This window comes from Varanus komodoensis, unplaced genomic scaffold (assembly GCF_004798865.1).
Source record: "Varanus komodoensis strain SLA01 unplaced genomic scaffold, ASM479886v1 scaffold28, whole genome shotgun sequence".
Lineage (NCBI taxonomy): Eukaryota > Metazoa > Chordata > Lepidosauria > Squamata > Varanidae > Varanus > Varanus komodoensis.
The window spans coordinates 7,379,799-7,400,157 of record NW_025335727.1 but is presented as its reverse complement, the minus strand read 5'-3'; the positions used below and the strand labels follow the sequence as shown (position 1 = coordinate 7,400,157).

General features: G+C 44.1%; 1 protein-coding gene across 8 annotated transcripts; it reads right to left on the bottom strand.

The window, feature by feature from the left end:
• Positions 1 to 213: 213 nt before the first annotated feature.
• On the bottom strand, positions 214 to 19,978 carry TNFSF10 (TNF superfamily member 10). 8 transcript variants are annotated; one of them, XM_044434563.1, is made up of 7 exons: positions 12,757 to 12,938; positions 11,951 to 12,622; positions 8,636 to 8,832; positions 6,960 to 7,100; positions 5,281 to 5,326; positions 4,633 to 4,737; positions 214 to 3,547 (listed from the first exon to the last, which is right to left on the bottom strand). In XM_044434563.1, the coding sequence occupies exons 3-7, from the start codon at positions 8,636 to 8,638 to the stop codon at positions 3,090 to 3,092; spliced, it is 753 nt and encodes a 250-aa protein (XP_044290498.1). In that variant the 5' UTR covers positions 8,639 to 8,832; positions 11,951 to 12,622; positions 12,757 to 12,938; the 3' UTR covers positions 214 to 3,089. The 8 variants fall into 8 exon arrangements, with proteins under 8 accessions (XP_044290498.1, XP_044290500.1, XP_044290499.1 ...); XM_044434565.1 differs by having other exon boundaries at positions 8,636 to 9,078; positions 12,308 to 12,622; XM_044434564.1 differs by having other exon boundaries at positions 8,636 to 12,045; positions 12,540 to 12,622.
• Positions 19,979 to 20,359: the final 381 nt, after the last annotated feature.

The window sequence follows — 20,359 nt, the reverse complement described above, 5'->3', positions numbered from 1 at the left end:
TAACATGATCTGTAGCAACTGCCTGGTGATTGTGCTTCTTGCCACACCATTAAAAATCTCCCCAGTTTATTTTTGCACGATGCCTCTTTTCAAGGTGATGCTCAGGTGTTTTTCTTTTCCCTTTCTTCTTCAGGTCACTTGGCAATGCCTCTTAGAAAAGGTCACTTTTTCAACAGATAAAAAGTGTGCAATAATGAAAACATAAATCCATCATTGGTGAAAAATCTGTTTTATTAAAAAAATATTTACAACGGCTTGTGTCCAGATCAACAAGAAAAATAACAGAATCAAGAAGTAGCATTACAGAAGAGCAAAACTATTGGTTTTTTTTTGTTTTTTTTTTTTTTGTCAGCACATGTCTCTGTATTAAAAATGCAAAAATGAAACACAGAATTTGAAACAAATCCTTCATAATTCTGCATGCCTATTTTTGTTCTATGAAAATGAAGGCACTTCCTTTTTGCAGCGTCCAGGGGACTTCCAAAAACATGAGGTAGCTGAGTGGGTGTTTTGTCATGTCTTTTTCTATTATTTGTCCCTTCTCCCTGGAGGGATGGAATGGGTTAACAGATTGTCATACTTACAGCAGATCCATTTAAATGAGTGAGATTTAAGTTGGTCAGGATGCAAATCTTATTAATTCCAGTTGATTTAAGTATGACAAAGTCTGAATCCAGCCCATCATCTCCCAGAAGAATGCTCACCTTCTTAGCAATCCAGCTGGAAGTTCCAACAGAGTAGTAGCTAGACAGGTGAGCCCTTTTGTCCCCATGTAATAAAAAACAAGAACAAAAACTTGGAGCCTCAGCTACCATGTTTTGAGTAGCATTTTTCCACCAAAAGGTGCTAGAATTTCACCTGCTCCACAAGGGTTGCATTAGTTATTCCATTCCCACAAAATCCTGAAAAATGCTGGACAATTAACTTGCCATGGGTTCAGAGAAGACCTGTAAAACCCGAACCCTGCACGCATGCATGCACACAGACTTTCTCTGCTCCATTTTATCCCAGTTCCATCCCTGAACTGGACCTTGCCCATGGGGCCATCCTGCCCATGAAGCTGGAAGACAGAGCCAACATTCATGCTCCTGTCACTCTAACCCTTGGGAGCCCTCACTGGTTCAGGAAAGTAAAGCCAATAATTTTATTAATTAATTAATTAATTAATTAAAACATTTTTATGCCGCCCCATTCGCCGAAGCATAATGTGACTGTTCAAGACGAAACTCCTACAAACTTATAGCCTTCTTTGGCCATTATAAAAAAGTTAGGAAATGAATGTCCCAGAAAAAAAGAAATTCTATACAAATTCACAGCACTATATACAACAAGGGCCTGGGTTTTGATCTGAGAGTGGCTCTTCTGAAAACTCCAAGGCACTGCAAGATGCCTTCCACCCATCCTGCCTGCTCACTCTCCTCTCGCTCCTAGAGTAGCGGGCAGGGCCTGTAAGCTACATCTTTATTCGGGTAACGGTTCCCTCGCCACTGCTTTGTGCTTGCACAGTACAAACTGCATACAACCCACCAGTCAATATGAAAACTGCCAACTACTGAGCCAAAAAGGCTCCTAAACCTTTCAAGGGTTTTTTTTTTTTTTTTTTTTTTTTTTGCAGTCCTCATGGGTAGTGTTGTCACAATATGAAAAGAAAAAAATGAAGTAAGACAACTTAGAATGCAGGGAAATTGCACCCCAAGGGGCCACACAGCAAGCTGCTTTTTTTAAGGCAGAGCTGCAATGGCTCATGAAAAGATGGCAGCCTTTGGCAACCTGAAAACCCAGAAGTTATGCAAATGAAGCTTGTTCAGGCATTGAGCTGCCATGATGGGGAAGCATCATTAGCTACATGCCCACATGGCAGGCTGCTAGTTAAGCAGGACAAGCTAAAGTATGGCAAACCTACCTGGAGCTTTGGGAATAACTCCACTTCTGAGTATTCAGTGGTTGAATTTACTTACCTTTCTGGAACAGAGAAGCACTTAAATGCATGTAAGTTCAAGTGTTATAGCAGTATCACAGGTCTTAAACACCTTTGAGAGTGCAAACTTTTTTACCTGGCCTTGCTCCTGTGCCTTTAACAGCAGGCTACAGGTAATGCTATTCATCTTCTCGAGACCATCTGTTGATTTCCATAGTTCAGACAACCCTGTTTGCAGTATTCATGACACTGGCTCATAAGGTCTACAAAAAGGAACATAGATCTCTGTTTTTTTGTGAGCATATGGTTAAAAATTAAATGAAGGTAGGGCTTTCCCTTTACATGAGTAGACGCGCTTTGAAGGAAAACACAGGATTGCAACCTGTGATTTGGGTCACTTTTCCACACTCTCTGTAATCCCATCAACTATCTACTGTGCACTGTAGGCTTCTTCATACAATGATGGATAAAAGAGATGAGCCACCAATTCAGAGTGCATGAAGAGAGCTGTATGTCTGAATGCTCCGTGGCACGAAAATGAGCGTGCACAAACCTGACCATATCGAGGGAAGGTTTTAGTCTATGGGGCTGTAATTTCCCCCCACTTGAAGTCTATAGGGATATGGTTCTGGCAGTCCATGGAATATTCCTGAATGTGAGGTTCTGCTTTCATTGTTTTGCTGTGCAAGATTTGCAATGGAAGCAATTCAGAGAAGGGCAAGTATTCAGTCAAACCTTGAATGCTGTCAGAAAAGACCATAGCACCAGTCCAACCGATTCAATCTACTACAACGCAAACTTTGTGGAAGTATGATCACAGGTGAGTGGGATGCGGGATTCCCACTGTGCATTCCTTCACAGGTGCAGTTGGTTGCATGTGGTTTTCAGTGGTCACTGCGGCTTTCAAACTGATCCTTCCAAAATAAATCGGTTGGAAAGTAATTTAGGCACTTTGTTGTGTGGCATGGCAACCACTAACATCTTGTGGACTTTGGCAGATGACTTCGCCAAGGAAAGAATAAGACCCAAGAAAGCGCAACACGGGTCCAATGGAAAAAAGTCTTCCCAGCTATTCCAGTTAAAACATTACGGTAAACTTTCTCTTTATGCGACACAAAGTCACATCTCCAGATTTCGCTCATTGTTCTAAAGACTTTGGACATTCTCATTTTCATGAGACCAGAAATGCTCCAAAGAAGCTTGCTTCTTTATCCATGTCCACCAGTTCCTCGTTGCTGATTGAGACAAAAATCCGATCATTGGTTTGTAACTGGAATACACCACCTTGGTATATGGAATAAAGTCCATATCCAGCCTTTTTAGACCAACAGCTAGTTCTTGCACTTTTCATGATTAAGATGGGGTCTGGGTAGTAGTCATTGCGCTTGTAAATGTACTGAACCATTTGCTTAGGGTTTCTGACACTGTCAGAGCCTGGATCAGAGTCAATTTCTACATCCTCGGATTCATGGAACCGAAAGTAAGTTTGAGAGTAGATGTAATAGAAGCCAGTCTGTGGTATGATAAGTTCTCCGTTGCTCAACTCTACATTGTAGAGGAAGGAATGGCCCCTTCGGGATGTCTCCCACGTGTTTATTTTGAAGCCTACGCTGTTCCTGGTTGAGGAATCTGTGATTGGGTTGGAAAGAGAACAGGACATCTTTTAGGGATATCAAACACAGAACAAATTCCATACCTTTCGGTAGGATGAATAAATTAAAATGGACATTTTGCAAGCACTTGTAGCATTCATCTAGCATTCAGTGCAGAAAGCCTGACATACTATCACGCCCATATGTTACAGCCACCAATGCTTGGTTTCCACTCAGTCTGATGAAAGGAGGGGGGTGTTCCATGCCATTGTGTTCCTGCCATGCCGTACGAGAAGGGCAGTCAACAAAATGCCGCCCACGGGCAGGGTGACAGTGGGCCAGGGAGCGGGGCCAGCCTCCTGTTATGGAGAATAAGGTATCCGTGGCAGGCTGGTGTCACTGGGTGTCAGGCAGGGAGGTACCGAAGGACAGAACGGCGGGTGCCATGCAGGCTTTACTGTCCCCACTTTGACCTTGCGGTCCTCTGGGGGGGTGGAGAACACGCATCTCACTGAGCACGGAATGAGCGCGATTGCCTCGCCAGTCATGCCCTACTCCAAAATACTCCAGGCCGCTCCTCCCCAGAGCCAGTTTTAGTTCCCTCCTACCCAGCCATTGGCAACTTTGGCATGCTCAGTCTCTACTGAGAGACTTTCTGGTTTTTCCTTTCACACTGCTTTTTACTTTTGTAAAATGTACTTTTTAATGTACATTAAATGTACATTACTTTTTAAAGTACATTTTCCTAGAAAAATGTCACACAGGGATAGAGAATCCGTCAGCCCGCAGGCCAGTTTTAGCCTGCAAGGACACCCCAGCCAGCCCCCCAGCTTTGCTCACAGGCTGCCTTTCTCTCGCTGTGCAGCAGGAAAATACCCATCTCCAGTCCGTGATCAGCGAGAAGAGGATAATTCTGATCATCCCCTTTTCCAGGGAGACAGTCACGGCCTGTTTGCCCCATGTCTTTCCCTCTTCATGGAGAAAAGCCCAGGACTGTTGAGGGAGGCATGGCAGAACCACCACTGCTCTTCTGGCCCTCGTGGGCGTCCCAGGAAGCCATCTGGCCTCCAGGGCCATCACCGTTCTCCCCCTGCAGTGCCTTACTTGGAGTGGTTGTCTTACTTTGCATGGTCAAAGCGGCCTTTCTGTTCCTGTTTGCAGTCACATGAGCCGCAACTCTGGGTGCAGCAATTTCAGATGCGTCTTTTTCCACTGCCGCGCCACCACCTGGGTGCAAAGGAAGGCAATATTTAACTAGGATCACAACTAAACTCCTGTGATGCTGACAGGATAGTCTTCATTGGCAGAAGGTCCTCACTGGTCATTTCATGGCATCACCATTTTTAAACACAAATCAATAGCAGGTGATGGGAAAGACCATGGAGAGAGTAACTGCTAATCAGAGCAACTATTGAGGCCTTGAGCTAGAAAAAACTAATGACCTGATTCCGCAGAACGTTTCATCCACGAGACACATGAGGCACAAACAAACCTTATGTCAGAATGAACTACAGATTCAACTGAAAGCAGGTTGCATTCTGCTCTTCAGATTAAAAAAAAGTTTCCGGAGCAGGTCTGCCTATGCTGCTTGTCACCAAAGGAGCTGGGTCAAGGTTTCAGATCCCGATCACGCCACACTGGCTTTCCCCGCAGCTTCGTCTTAGTCCCTTCCTTGGTGTGTCTGTCAGCACAGGCGCATGCTCATCAGCAGGCTGCTCCAGGAGCCTCTTTTCCCCAGTAAAGTTATTAAATGTGGATTTCAGTCATTACCTTGCTGTCCTGAGTTTTCCTCTTTTACACGGTTCCTGTCCACCATCTGCAATCAGAAATGGAACTAGTCAGCCTCTCTCTCCTGAAAAATTAGGACTATGGAGGGAAATGCATCTGAAAATTGGTTCTGCAGGCTGCTTTGAAGAACTCCTGTGCTGCAAGTATGGAGGAGGTTCGCCAGCTTAAGATGGGACTCTTTACACCTGCAAGTTGCCGGAATTCTGGTCGCAAATGCTGGAGTTGATGGGATATCACTCCTTAAGCTAGACTGCACGTCGGACCACTTAATACAGATTTGCTACACCTTAACTGGTTAGACTTTAAAACATTTCAGTGGACCACCTGGATTACAAAAATATAGTAGGCAAAGCAGGTCTGAGAAAGCTCTGCTTTGCAAGGGAAGGGACAAGCACTTCTGAATGCTGCTAGCTTCCCAATGCAGTGAGACAGCTGGGCCTTATTTTACTGCATGGGCTGAAAAACCGTTTAGGCTGAGGCCATATTTTTTTAGAATGCAGTCTGGAAAGCTCTTTCCCCGTCCTTTGGAATTGCAAAGATTCTGCTCCCAGGAAAGCTGGTCAAGAGACATCTTTTTAATTTGGCTTACCTTTTAATTGTTATAACTTTTAACATTTGATTTTAATGTTTTACAATGTTCTTAATTTGACTGTAGTGTTTGTTTCTGCAAATCTTTGTAAACTGCTTTGGTTGGCTTTAGGAAGATAGTACTGATACAAACCATCAGTGAAATTTTGGGGTGGAGGATCAACTGTGGGTCACAGACAATAGGGGAATTGCGAAACCTGGCCTTGTCTCGTTCTCTCTTTATTTCTCTCTCTCTGCCACACCATCCTGTCTTTACTTCTTTCTTTCTGATGCACAAACTGGCACAATGTATTAAAAGATCTGACAGTTTCTCAAAGTGGGTAACAGGCATAGTATTATCTATTTACAGAAACAGAAGATAGTGGCTATTCCTAATTAGTTAAAAGAAAAGATTACACCCTTTCCCCATGCCTGCCATTACATTTAAGGCCATTCTGCAGAGCCAAAACGTTATTCACACCCTTTACTTGGCCACATGGCACCCTGGGAAACCCTGTTCCTTCCTTTGGTATTTCAGATGTCTGGGCATACACTTCACAAACTGTGTTGAGTGTAATCTCAGGCAAGTTGAGACAGAAAACTTGTCCAACTCCTAGAATTAATTCCCCAGCCAGCTCTGGGCTCTGGGGGACCATGGACTGTCTAAACATGCGTAAGATTCACCTTACAGGTGAATCCAGAGAGTGAAATATCAGCACACCATTCTTTCACCCATCACAGCCAGTGCAGAAAGAATGGGGTGCCAGCTGTTTCTCTGGGGTCACAAAAGCAGCTTTTCACAATGGATCCAGTGGGTCCCTTCTCCTCCAGTCCTGCACAGGACACCCATAATCCTGAGTCTGAGGCACTGCAAGCAGCTTTAATGAATTGCACCCTTAATTGTTCATCTAATAAAACATCAAAATCCTGTAAAGTAGCATTATCCAGGTATTTTGGACTATAACTCCCATCATTAGCCATGCTGACTGGAGACAGAGGAGCTGTAATTCAACACATCTGGGGGAAACTATTGTAGACCAAGGAATGAACTGAGATTCTTGCAAGCGGGGTCTACCCTTTTTGGAAATATGTACCTTTTTAATTAACCTGGAGAGCTGCCACTTGACTTGCCAGCAGGGGTCACTGTCTTCATTGTAATTTGGATCCAGGTCTTCTAGGAAAAAGTTCTCTCTGGTAAAGCAAGCAAAGCTGCTCTTGGAATAAGTCTCCCTGAGCTGCATTAGAAAAGATGTGAAAAAAGAAAAGAACATGTGTCATTTAAATTAATGCCACCTGTACAGATGGAAAGATGTAAAATTAGGTGAGCATCAGAGCATTTTTCATAAGTAGCAAAGACCTCTCTGGTCTCAATATTACATTTAAAGTTAACTCCAAGGTATTTTTAAGGCGTTTTACATGTTTGATCTCATTATTTCAAGCAGCTCTCTGATTTCTTTAACTGGAGATGCAAAAAAAGACAGAACTCGGGACTTTCCAATGTGCTTGCTAACCATAAGACGCAGTCCTTACCCTGCACTACAAAAAGGGGATTTCAGCAGAATAAGATAATTATTTTCAGTTCTGTAGAAATCCCCTTCTGGTTGTACAGTTCTCAGATGCTTCATGGACTTTCGTGGCACTTGCTTACAGGTGGACATAGTGAGTACATGAGCTGGAGCGTCTCTTCCAGCTGTCTCGAGATGCCATGCATAAGGGACGGCATATAAGTTTTAAATAAATAAATAGTGGGGCTTACTTCTGAGTAAGCATATGTTAGATTGCCCTCCAAGTGGGATTTTAGGCAACATTCCTTTCCATACTTACCCAGGGATAAGCCCCATTGAACTCAATAGGATTAACAGCTAAACAGATATGCATCTGTTAATGCTACCTGTTTTATTGGTTGCTTATCATAAAGCATTTTGGGACTAAGATTGTTTAGAACAGTATCTATTTTTTCATAAAAGATGAACACATGCATAAGTTTATTGCTCATTGATTTAATTTATATCCCAGTTTTGACAAAAATGGCAGAATGATAACATCCAGATTAAAAACAAAACACAAAGCAAAAACAAACTTTAAATTAAAACACAACAAAACAGAACAAAAAAACCTTTATTAAAAATGTTCTCAGATACATAAGGAACAAGAAAAAAATCTGGAAAGAAAAAATGGGAACCCCAACATGTATCAGAGGAAAAGGGAGCTTACAATAAATAGAAGATTGATCAGTATAACAATGAAATATTGTATGACTGCACAGGAACAGTCTGGAAGAACAAATCAATAGTTCCTGGGCAAATGAGGTCCCCAGGACCTCAGCATGGCTCTTAGAATCCCTTCCAAGGTCAGAGATCATGTTCTCACCTTGGAAGGGGAATCAAAGATCCAATCCCCAGTGAATTTTTTCACAAAATAATGAAAACCAAACTTGAAGAAGAAAGAGAAGTCTTGGTGGGTGATGGTGGGAAGGGGATCCACAAAGGCCAGGAATTCATTCATTCATTCATTCATTCAATATCCTGCCTTTTTCCTGCAGTTTATACTGAGCTGCTGCTTCCAGGATCACCTCCACCATCTCCACTCAGACTGCCAGGGCACAAGAATCCTGAAAGATTCCAAGCCTGGGCAAAATTATTATTATTATTATTATAACATTTCTATGCCGCCCCTTGCCGAAACCTCGGGGCGGCTTACAACATGATAAAATACATTGAAATACAATAGAAATTTAAGAAAAGTGACATTTTCTTTCTCTGTGCTTTACCATTCCTCGGGAGTGCCAACAAGCTTGTCTGCTGGTCCTTGGTCCAGCTCAGTTGCAAGCAAGCAGCTGATGGCTCTGGTTGGAAAGTGTATTCCCAGATGCATCCAAAGAAATTTCCAGCCAGTTCAACTGCAGCTGGACTCGCATCCCACTGCAGATGCTGCTGCTTATCTGCTGCTGGAAGATATTCTGTAATCCTGCAACACATTGCCAGTTTTTAAAATGCATTTTGGCACTCATTATGAGGTTCATGGAAAGAACATCGGTAGTCCAGAATTAGAATTTGAGAAGTCTCCAACCCCCACCTGGATCAAGTGTTTGTACACTGTATTCATTGTAGACCCAACTGCTCTTTTTTTCTCACAGGCTGTCCCCTAGTTCAGCAGGTTATTAGTACATCAAAGAATGAAAATGTCCTTTCCTCCAGAGCTTGTAAATCCAGCCTTAATAATGCAAAATGCAGAATACATTATGCAAAATCAGAAAATTCCACAAACTGGCTCAGCCTGAATAATCTACAGAAATCACAGAACTTCCCACAGAATTTAATAAATATTTTTTTAAAACCCTTACGCAATGAGATTTAACAGGTTAGGGTGTTCTGTTCGAGGCTAGACCTTGGATTAGCCAACCTGGCAGTTCCCTTCAGGAATCTGTGATGCATTTCCACTGCATGACCTTTCTTCAGAGGTCAAGTATTTGCACATCCTTTTTTTACTGAGGTGGAGTTAATATTTTGCTAGAGACTGAAGAGAAGCAAGCAGGTTCTTTGTAAGGAGGTATCAGATTCACTGTGGGCTTTTGTGCATCTGTTCCCCCACTCTAAAACTCATGTAAAATTGAACTACAGGACAAGAAATTAAAGCAAAGAGAGGATTTGGACTCCTCAAGGCAGAAATCCTCAATATAAAATGTATCAGTTCTGAAGGGCACAATCTAAGACCTTCTTTCAGATCTAAGACCCTGTTTCTGGAGATCTTTGGACTTAGAGGCTTGGGTGCATTTCAATGTATTTGGAAGCAGCAATCACCAGCGCCCTGCCTTGCATCACATATTTTATCTAGATGTCTAGATTAAGTGTCAGAGAGGGAAGAAGGCTGGGGTGTCTACACTGGAGTATGCAGCACACCCCTTTTCAGCCTCTCCAAGGTCCAGGGGTGTCCTTGGAGAGGCAGCCAGAGTGGATCTTTCTATGCAAGCTGCAGAGGGGCTTGGCCTTCTGAACCTGGGCTCCAAAACCCTCCAGACAATGTCAAGGGACTGTAGGAACGATGCTCTTAGTTCTGTTTCAAGCACTAAGCAGAATGCAGCAGCTTCAGACTACAGATTTTGTGACTCTGACCTCTCTTCCTCCCTCCGCTTTCAGTTTTGAAAAGGCATTCTGGAGAACTCAAAAGTGTGCTTATGGCTGAGATGTGTTGGCTGGTCCTAATAAAGGTATTATAATGCAGGAAAAGCAAGAGATCTCTTCCAGAAGAGCCAACAATAAATAAATAAAAGCGAAGAGCAATTCAAAGCTGTATTAGGAATGCTGGATGACAAACGAAGGAACATGCTATTTGACAGAATAAAATAGCCAGATGGCAGAAAGCATATATGGAAGAACTCTACAGAAGAGATGAAAGGATGACAGAGTCCTTCAGAAAGAAATCCTAGGAGGAAGAGGACTGGAAGCGAAGTGAAAGCTGCTGTGAAAGCACTAGGAAGAAGTAAAGCTCCCAGGGCATCGAGGACTCCAGCAGAACTATTCCAAGCCACAGAGACTGAACCAGTCCAAAATGCAACAAGAATCTGGCAATAAAGATGGAAACAAACAAAGACCTACAGACTGGAAACATTCAATATACCCCTCAATCCCCAAGAAAGGAGATGCAGAACAGTGCAACAACCATAGGATCCTCACACTAATTTCACATGCAAGCAAAGTGATGCTCAAGGTGTCGCAGCAAAGAATTTAACCCTAAATGGAATTAGAAATACCTGATGTGCAAGTTGGGATTCCAGCAAGGAAGAGATACTCAAGATCCTATCAAAAAATATAGGGGCTACTAGCATGCACCAAAGAATCTCAGAAATAGATCAGTCTATGTTTTATAGACTACAGCCTTTGACTATGTGGACCATGAGAAGCTATTGATGGTCCTGAAAGAAACAGGTGTACCTCAGCACTTGATAGTTCATATGTGTAATCAGTATCGTGGACAAGAAGTTAGTTAGGACAGAACACAGAGAAGCAGAATGGTTTCTTGTAGGCAAAAAGTATTTTATTTCCCTATTTTATATATACTAGGGATATGCATTCTATCTCCCTATCTGTTCAATGTTTATGCAAAACCTGGACTAGGATCAGGGGAAGGCATGAAAATTGGCAGAAGATACATCAATAATTTAAGATATGCAGAATATACCAATTTACTGGCAAGAAGCAGCAATGAATTGAAAGCACAAGAAGAACGGCAAAAGCAGGACAGCAGGTGAACATTAAGAAAATGGAAGTCATGACAACTACAACTACTCTCAATAATGGAGACACTGCAATTGTGAAAGAGTTTGCATAACATGGTTCAATAAGGGAGAGGAAAGCCAAAAAAAAAAAAACTGAAGAAGATCTTAGATCAAATCAAGGCAGAACTTTCTCAGGAAGCAAAAATGTCAGAATTGAAACTGTCATACTTGGGGGACATCATAAGAAGGGAAGGGAAGAAGGAAACACGTCCTGAAGACGACAGTCGTGCTGTGGAAAGTTGAAGGCAGAAGACCAAATATGAGACGGATGGACTTCATAAAGGAAGCCAAAGCTCTGAACTTGGAATTGCTGAGCAGGATTGTCACGGACAGGATATTTTGGAGGGCTTTTATTCATAGGGTCACCATAAGCTAGAGATAATTAGATGGCACAGAAGAACAACAAATGAAGGCATTATCCTAGGGTGTAGTGGGACTTAAAATTCTTAGCTCTGGTTAGATTGTTTCTCTGCTTCATATCCTACTGCAGCTTCTTTCCTATGCCAATCATACTTGGAGCAGACCCACTGAAATTATTATTATTGGTGTTAGTATTATTAAATTTATTTCCTGCCTTTTTCCCTTTGCAAGGAAACCAAGGCAGCTTATAAGCAACTCCTTGTAATAGGGAATGGACTGGGAATGATTGACTGGCCTGAAGTCACCCACTGAGCGTCATGGCTGAGTGAGGACTAGAGTCCAGATGTCCTTAGTCTGGCATTCTTTACCACTGTACCACTCTAGGGCTTAAGTTCAACTGACGCTGGCTATAACTGTGCCTGTTCTTTGAACTTTTAATTTTATTCTTACCATTTTTCTCTTGCTGTCTTCCCACTGCAACCTCTCACTTGAAGAAAGAGCACTGCTCTACCTGGTTGCAAATTATTGAGCTTCGGTGACTTGCACTGAGTGGAGAGAAAGACTGGATGGGAATCGGGGAAGAAGCCCCATTCTCTCTTTAAAACTCTACGCAGGAGAGGGCAGGATCATGAGCTACAAGTGCTTTCCAATGCAACTGAGAGAAGGGGTTTACCTGACAAAATATGCTTGTAAGCCATTAAAATGTTCCATTTTGACAAACTCAAACAAACAAAAGCTACCATTTTAAAAGAATAGATAATATTTTATTAACCAAAGGAAGAAGGGGTGGGTGGGGGAAGATTCTACCTTTTTAGTCATACCAAATTATGTCTTCTATCTAATCCAATGACGTATTAGCAGTACCACAGACTTTCAAACTGGACCTTTACAATACTGCCTGGTAGGAAGAGGACAGCTTCATGCCAGTCCAGTGGTAGCTCTCTCAGTTCTATATTCCATCCTGTCTTCTTTTCATAGCTGCCAACTAGAAGAGCTTTTCTGAGTGCAATGCCAAACCATCCATCCAAAAATAGGGTACCGAGGCAAAGGATGCTCCAGCCACAAGCTGTCAGCCAAGGATTCCTCTTTCTTTGTCCGGTCTCAGATGCTCCTCTCCACCTGCTGATTCACAGGAAGAAAGAAAAGGAAGCTGTTTTCAGACTGCAAATATTGCTCTCTGATCATTCCCCATATTTTTCCTTTGCCCTGTCCAACCTCAAACATTTTCCCTGTATTGCATCCCCACATATACATACCCATGCAAGCATTCAGCAGTGGGACACACTAGCACCGTCTCCGTTTTCGGCATCCACAGAATTCAGACTTCTTCGCATTTGTTCTTAGTAAAACACTGGGGCAACTCCCAGCTCCCTTTTCCCTTCTGTCTCCACCTTTCAATTGTTCCTACTTTTCTTTTGGTGCACAGCATCCCTTCATGGAATTCCAGGACTGCAGCTCTGTGAGTCACTCAAGAAACAGCTCAGGTTAACTGCAGGCATCCAAGTTAACAGACTGATGCATTCTGGAGAGCAGGAATCAGTCGCCAAGATTTCAGAACCCGTAACGCATCGCTTGCATATGGGTACGCTGCTCCATTTCACAACATTCTCATGGACAAAAGGCCAAATCTAGGAACCCAGAAAATTGTGTTGTACCAGCCAGGAGTGTTTTGCAGCCCTACCTGGAGATGTCAGAGATTGAGCATGAGGCCTGTCACTGGGCCATGGCCCCTGCCCCGTGTCTCTGTGCATGGAGATTCCCCACTGTGCATGCAGAAGCCACTGATGGGAAGACTTCCCTGCCTGCCTGCTTGCTTTAGCACTGCAATGCAGCCTGTCCCAGTGTTACAGAGAGGCACCTAAACACCACTGGGTAGAAAAAGAAACTGCAAGAATGGCCAAGATGTTGCAACACGAACTCCATTCTGACTTAACCAAGTTTGAGGATCATTCCCAGACTCCTGGCATATCCAAAGACACACTGCAGCTGTTCATTTTGCTTTCCCTCCTGGACAGCTCTTCTGTGGTAAGAAAAACTACTGGCAGTGGACAAACACAGCCGGATCACAAGTGGAAGAATGAGGCATTGGGCGCCTGCCCCATACAATCCTGTGTCTGAGGCAAGTGCTCTTTCCAACCCGACTTGTTATGACTGGGCTTTACCAGAGAACGGTGTGGGTGGGGAAGCTGACTAAATTCTGCTGCCTGAAGGTGGTATGAGCAAGTAGGCTGAGCCAATGCTGGGCCAGGCAGGGGAAAGTACCGGGTTGTGAAATGGCAAGGCGAGGGGTTCCGGGTCTGGTGGGAGGCAGTGTCCCAAGTCTTAGCTGGCTTTCCCCTCATGAGCCTTTAAAGCACGGGTGGGAACTTGTGGCCCTCTCAGTGTGCTGGCATCCAACTCCTATTGCGCCTTGCCATTGGCTATGCTAGCCAGGACAGCTGGGAGTTGTAGGCCACAACATCGGGGGTTGGGGGAGTCACAGGTTGCCTATCTCTGCTTAAAGGCCACTTCTTCCCTGCAGCATCCTAAATACATTACCTTCAGTGAAAAGAATCTATAAGGAGGAGAAAACAATATCAAAGCAGAGAAAGGAGGAAATAAAAATCCCATTCTTTCCATGCTTCTTCCACTCCAGCAAGTAAATGAACTTCTAAGCTCCACCTCTTGCAGCAATTAAAGACAAAGAAGACTCTCAAAGGGCAGAATTCTCAAGTAGCTATGCTTCTCTTCCAAAGCTGTGAGATTTGCAGGAAGGATCAAGGATCTGCCCAGTTGTCTTTGCAATATCAAACATGATGGTTCTCAGACTGGCCTGCCAGTAAGTGGCACGGATGCAGAGGAAGAGGAGGGGCTGCTGAAGTGGCAGCAACGAAGAGGCAGATTCCCATGTGTGTGTGTGCCTTGCCCAAGACCCCCCCCCCCCCGGCCGCTGGAAGCAGCCTAGCAGCTTGCCTTTTGTCTCTGCTTGTCCTGCTGCATTTCTAGATTTAATCTTTTCTTGCCTTTGCCTTCAAACAGAAACTGTCTGGCTTTGATCCTTGCAAGATGATCTCTCCAGCTACTATTCAGTAAAAGCCATTTATCATCTTCAGAAAGGCCCTGCTGTATAGACTGCAGAAAGCTGGGCACAAGGAGTTTAAAGGTAACCTTTTCACTTGGTCTCCCCTTGCAGTAAAATTAGCCTTTGTTGAGAACACAGTGTTTTAGAAAGGGGCAATTGATACCTGTCACTCCACGTGTGCTCACAAGAACACACTGGTATGTCTGTCCGGCCTATCATGCAGAACAGGAGATCGCTTTTATACAGGTGAGAAAATTTTCATACAGCTGCACTCACGCTTCCTTCACAGCAGCAGCGTTGCTGAGCTCTCTGCAAACTGCTGCAGGGAGGAGGTTGCTACCAAGATCAGAAACAAGGGACTGGTTTGTGTGATCGATGTTGTTCCCCATCCTGCTTTGACATCTTGCAGGAAGCCCTTTTTGTGAAACAGGCCCTCAAAAAACTAGGATTTGCGGGTGTGAGGGAGGAAGAAGTGCTTGATCAACAGCAGAATAAAGCTTGGTGTGGAGCATGGGGGTGGTGGGGGAGAAAGAGATCAGCACAGCAGGCTGAAAGGGGATCTAATAGGTCGTTTACAGATCTACTCCCCTTCATATCCTCCCTGATCAACACTGAAAGGTTTTGTGCCATCTACTTCAACTTGGCAGCTTCCAAATATGTGGAATTACAACTCCCATCATCCACAAACAGCCTAGCAATGCAGAGGGTGATGGAATTTTTTTAAAGGATTAATTGTTTTGAGTCACGCATACAGCTTTGGCTATTGGGCAGTCCAGAAATAAAATAAAGGTCCAGTTGGAGACATGCTCAGTTGGGCACTTGCTTTGGCCCACAATATTCAATATAAATTCCCCACTCCCCTGGCTGCAAATCCTCTTTCATTTCTTAAATCGAAAGCTATTCTGTTTGCCCGCCCTTGCTGGAGCTTTTTCTGGGTTACTTTCTGTCCACACAGATGAGCCTCGCAACCATCTGTGTGGGAGTTGTGATAAGCAGGGCTTTCTATTTCAGTGATGTGCTATTGTTTCAGTGATTGACCTGAAAGACTGTTCTAGGTGGTGAAGCAGCTCGTGGGGAAAACCTCTGCCATGAACATTTTTCAACTGCTTGATTTTGGAGGCACAGAACTTAAAAAGAAACCCAGCTTTTACATATGCCACCCTAATGTTTTTCATCATGTAACAAATCAGTAGCTATGGCCTTCTCCATAATTAGAAATAGACAGATAAGGGAGGGAAAAAGCAAAAGGAGTGGCAAGAGGAGAAGAGGTCTGCCAAAAATAGCACGTTTAAGAACTGTGACCAAATATTGTATGATGCAGAGCTCACATCCCTTCTATTCAAGACCATCCGCTCCAGAATTACCACGTTTTCTTAAAGTGCAATCCCATGCATATTTAAACAGGAAAAAGTCCTCCAAAAAGCATACCCCAGCCTGGACTTTTTCTGACTAAAATCACATAGGATTGCATCCTTATTCATCACTTTGTTTATCCAGGTTTTTATTCCAAAGCCAGAGGAGGAAAAGCATCTTTAAACCCAACTTTAACAGTTTCCTGAAGAACCTTTCAAACACACAAGGAAGTACTAGAACAAAAAAACAAAGGCAAACAGATTCCACAACAAAGTAACTAGAATCCCATAATCAGGTGAAGGCATGGGCAAACCTGGGAATAAGCCCCAGTGCAACATGCAAATTAAGAACACTTGTCTCATTTCCCTATCACAAGCCTTACACAGCTTCACAACCTCTTGGGACTTCCAGATGATGTGGACTTCAGCCCCACAGGGAAGATCCTAACTGGGAATCATGGCAGTTACAGTGGCAGATGGCTGAAGATACACATGAATCAGCATAGCGTCTGGAAAAACTGTGACTTGGCATGTGCAATACCTTCCTCTTCCTTCTGCAGGGGGTGGGGGACTGGAGTTAAGAAACCAAGAATCTGTATAATTGTACCCAGAAGCTTTTGGGAAATTTCCAGAAAATTATAAAGCAGAAAATAACCATTGGGTTCTATACACAATCCAGTCATAGCCTGTTCTGCTATTGTGACACAGCCTGGTTCCACTTCGGTTAAAAACAGGAAAATTAGCAACATCCCCTCAATAAACGGGTTGACAAATAAACAATTAAAAGTGCTTCCTATTTCCTAAGTTCTTTACAATAAGCAAACGCCAAGTGCAGATGCAAACTCAGGCATCTGACACTTTGAAAGTTGTAATTAATATTTTCCATAGCAAGTATGGCTGGACACGCTCAATCACATTTTATAAGCAGTCCATCTTCTCGGGTTATCTTTCCAGAAAAGGATGTTCAAGGAGCCCTAGTGTTATAATTACCTAGTTTACGGAATGGACTTGTTCTATGTCTGTCTTACTTGGGGACATTAAAAATGAGAAGTACACCACTGTGAACTTTTCAATAGAAAAAAGCCCTTAGAATTCCCAGTGTTCCTCAGCCAGACTGGGGAACATATGCATTAGATTCCACCCTAAGAGATAGTTACCCTTCCAGCTATCTTTTCCAAATCTTTACACAGTCAGTGCTGCTTCTGCAGAGGCCAAACAACTGTGGAGTAGACCCTTCAAGTTCAACATGGGGTGAGTTCAGAGGGGGTGGGGATGCTGAAGGAGGGTCTTATGCGTCCACCCTCCAACTTTAAGCCCTCCTGCAGGCTAGCTTGCAGAGTTTCAACTGGAAATTTGAATCTGTTCTCTGTACACTGCTGTGAAACATGTGAGCAGATAAAACAGGCTTACCTGAATCTGGAGAATTCTCCCAGTTCTTGCATGCAATTTTTAAATATGCTATTGGAGGAGTTTAATTATTTGAAAGAGTCTATTTGTTTAAACAGTTTTGTGTTGTTTGCTGTTCCCCACTCTGATGTTCCCTATCTTCTTACCAGTTGTATCTGTCCCCTTTTGTTCCCACAGCAAGACTTGGCTGAGGAAGTCTGGGAGTGAATTCCAGCTTATCTAGTGGGCACCTGGTTGCAGAAAGCTGGCCCACATTATGAGTCCAGAGTGAAATCTCTAGGAAAATTTCCTCCTACCTGCAGCTCAGCATATCTGGATACCACTGTGTTGAAGAACACTGCCCCCCTCCACTCACTAAGAGCTCATAATTATCAGAATCAAGTCCAAACTTAGGCAAGAGAAATGTTTTGTCTTATCTCTAGTTAGTACAGGAAGGAGGTTCTCCTACAACTAAACAGAACTCTTATCTCTCTAAAATAGATAAAAGGATTATTAGAAGGAGGCATGCAGGAAATGCTGAGATTGTTTTTCCAAACATGTTTATTTTTAAAAACATATTTACTGATGGCATTTTTAAAAAAATAAGAGGCACAGAAGGAACGAAGCTGTTTGAATTCTGTTTGAAATGCCTCAAAGTCCACTCCCTGTATAAAAACCAAAGTACTTGTGCTAATAGAAAGCAGGAGCTGCTGGCTGCAATTATGGGGTGCAGATGCCTTGTTGAGATCAATAGGACTTTGAGATGTGTTGCGTGGCTGCTACTTTAAAAAGAAAGTTAAAACCATACCTTCTGATTTCATTTGTAACCATTTTTATTATGCCACTCTGTATCCAAAAAGGCGCCTAGACTGGCTCATCCTTAAGAAAATTCCCAGATTCAGCTAAATAAGGCAGTCCCCTGCCTGCAGGTTCCCAATCTAAAAATCCAGGTCACAGGACGTAAAAAAAAAAGGAATGGAACAGAGACAGACAGACAGAAAAAATACTTTAATTCCCCTTTCCGGCTTCCTCAGGATATCCTGTCAGATGATTTGGTCGCTATTTAACCCTTTCGTTCTCGGTGGCCATATCAAACCACTACACATGCTAGAAAATAGCTTCACAGCAGTTGGAGGGGTAAAGCATACATTAAAAAAAAAAAAAATTAAACCGGGGGCGGAGGACGCTTCCCATGGAGATCAGTGGACGCGAACTCCCAGCCAGGGAAGCGTGCCCAGGAGCGCTCCGACACAGAGCGAGCCGACGCCTTCTCGCGAATTGTGCTGCGTAGGATCGCCCCCCTGTCCGATCTCGTTTCCCCTAAAACGAGTCCCGCCAGACAGTGGCGCTTGCGCTAGGCGGGCGCTCACGGCTCTGCCAACGTGCATCACGAGCTTTCTGCACGGGCCTTCCCCCACCACGTCCTCCCAAAATAGACGAGCTGGCACCACCCATAATTCCCAGGGATGCGAATTACAGGACTTGTAGTACGACGTAGGAGTTATGGGAGTTGAAGTGCGACGCGGGACTTAAGCGAGCCTTAATCCAAAGCATTTTCAGGGCCTTAAGTTGCAGGAAAGCAGTTTTGCACAATTCCTCGTAAATCAGCGTTTAGTAGTATTTGCAGCTTTGCACTCCACGCCAGGTGTGCTTTCTCATAAGTCCGTGAATATGCACAGCGGGACTCCAAAGCATGCAAGCCTAATCTTCACCCAGTTTTTGTTTTTGCAAATGGAGCCTTCCAAACTTCCGCCTTGAGTTTTTGTCCGCTGTGGCAGCAAGTGAGTTAATCAGATTATACTTTTTTAAAAAAGGCAGCCTTGCAATGTGCATTTTCCATTATTGGGATTCACGTCGATTCTTGCACCCCGATCGTAAATACCACCTCGTTGGAACTTTTTGCAAAGTGCAAAAGAAATCGTCATGAGAATCTTGCAGGAGACCGCGGCCGCCTCGCAATCTACCCGCCGCGCTTTGCTCGTCCGACGGCTGAACTGCGGGGAGGATTCAAACAAAGGGAAGGGGCCTTGCGGGGCGACTCCACACTGAGCGAGCTAATTGCAGACGTGTTGCGCTGTGCAACCATGTGTTAAGAGGTTCCCCCTTCCCCCTGTGCACAATGCTAGGTTGACTCGCTTGCTTAAAGCGCGTAAACGCCGCTGGATACAACGCGGGTCCTTCTCAGCCGAGCGGGACAAGTTGGATCGGGCATGTCTCGCGGTCGCAGACAAATAAAAGCATGGCTTCAGTACTCACCTGTTGCATTTCGTTGGTGAAATAAATGAAAGTGATCGCCACGCATATGGACTGCAGCAGGACCGCGAAGATGAGAACAAGCCCGCAAGTCTGCCCCGTGCTGGGCCCGCTGGAGCTCAGCATCATACCCGCTTGCAAAGAAAGGAGGCTTCCCCGCACGAGCAACCCGAGCTGCGGACCCGGTTCTGTTTGTGCGTTGGTGTGAGATCGTGCAGCCAGGCAGAGGAAGGGCGGTTGTTATAGCCTGGGAGGTTTTTTGAAAGGTGGAGCTACAGCCGAGCTCCGTGTTTTCAAACCAGGCCACTTCCTCTTTCTCCACTTCACGAGCCCCCGTCCGAGTATTTAAATAGGATTTTATCAAAGGCTAGCAATTTGACCATCGGAAGAGCGACCACCCACACGCATGCACCCCCTGACTAGCCATTAGCTGCTCCAACTCGTTCTTTTGTTTCCCCTTTCTCCTAAAAAGAGATCGTCCCCCATGCAAGGAAGAGCTTTCCTGAAAGGGGCGCAAGCCTACACAAGTTCACAGGGGGAGAAGGCCTGCAACGCCCAGGATGCGCCAGACGCCTGGGCGGAGAAAAGGAGACAAAGAGGGCACTCCAAGCATGAAACACGCAATATTGCACCACTGGCTCTCAGTTGCTTCCAAGTTTTGTTTGCTTAAGCAGGAGCCTTTGGAAATGCACCAAAGGAGTGTTCAGCACCTTCAAGCGTAACAATTGTGCGTGCAATCCTGTGCACATTTAGGCAGATACAAAGGTCTTCAACTCCCAGCATTCCACAGCCATGTCTGGAATTTCC

Coding starts and splice junctions, on each gene's coding strand:
- TNFSF10 (XM_044434559.1), bottom strand. CDS start 19,681: ATGATGCTGAGCTCCAGCGGGCCCAGCACGGGGCAGACTTGCGGGCTT. Junction 5,327..6,959: donor TCTCCAGGTTAATTAAAAAG/GTACATATTTCC, acceptor TTCTGATTGCAG/ATGGTGGACAGGAACCGTGT. Junction 3,548..4,632: donor GGCCGCTTTGACCATGCAAA/GTAAGACAACCA, acceptor ACCCAATCACAG/ATTCCTCAACCAGGAACAGC.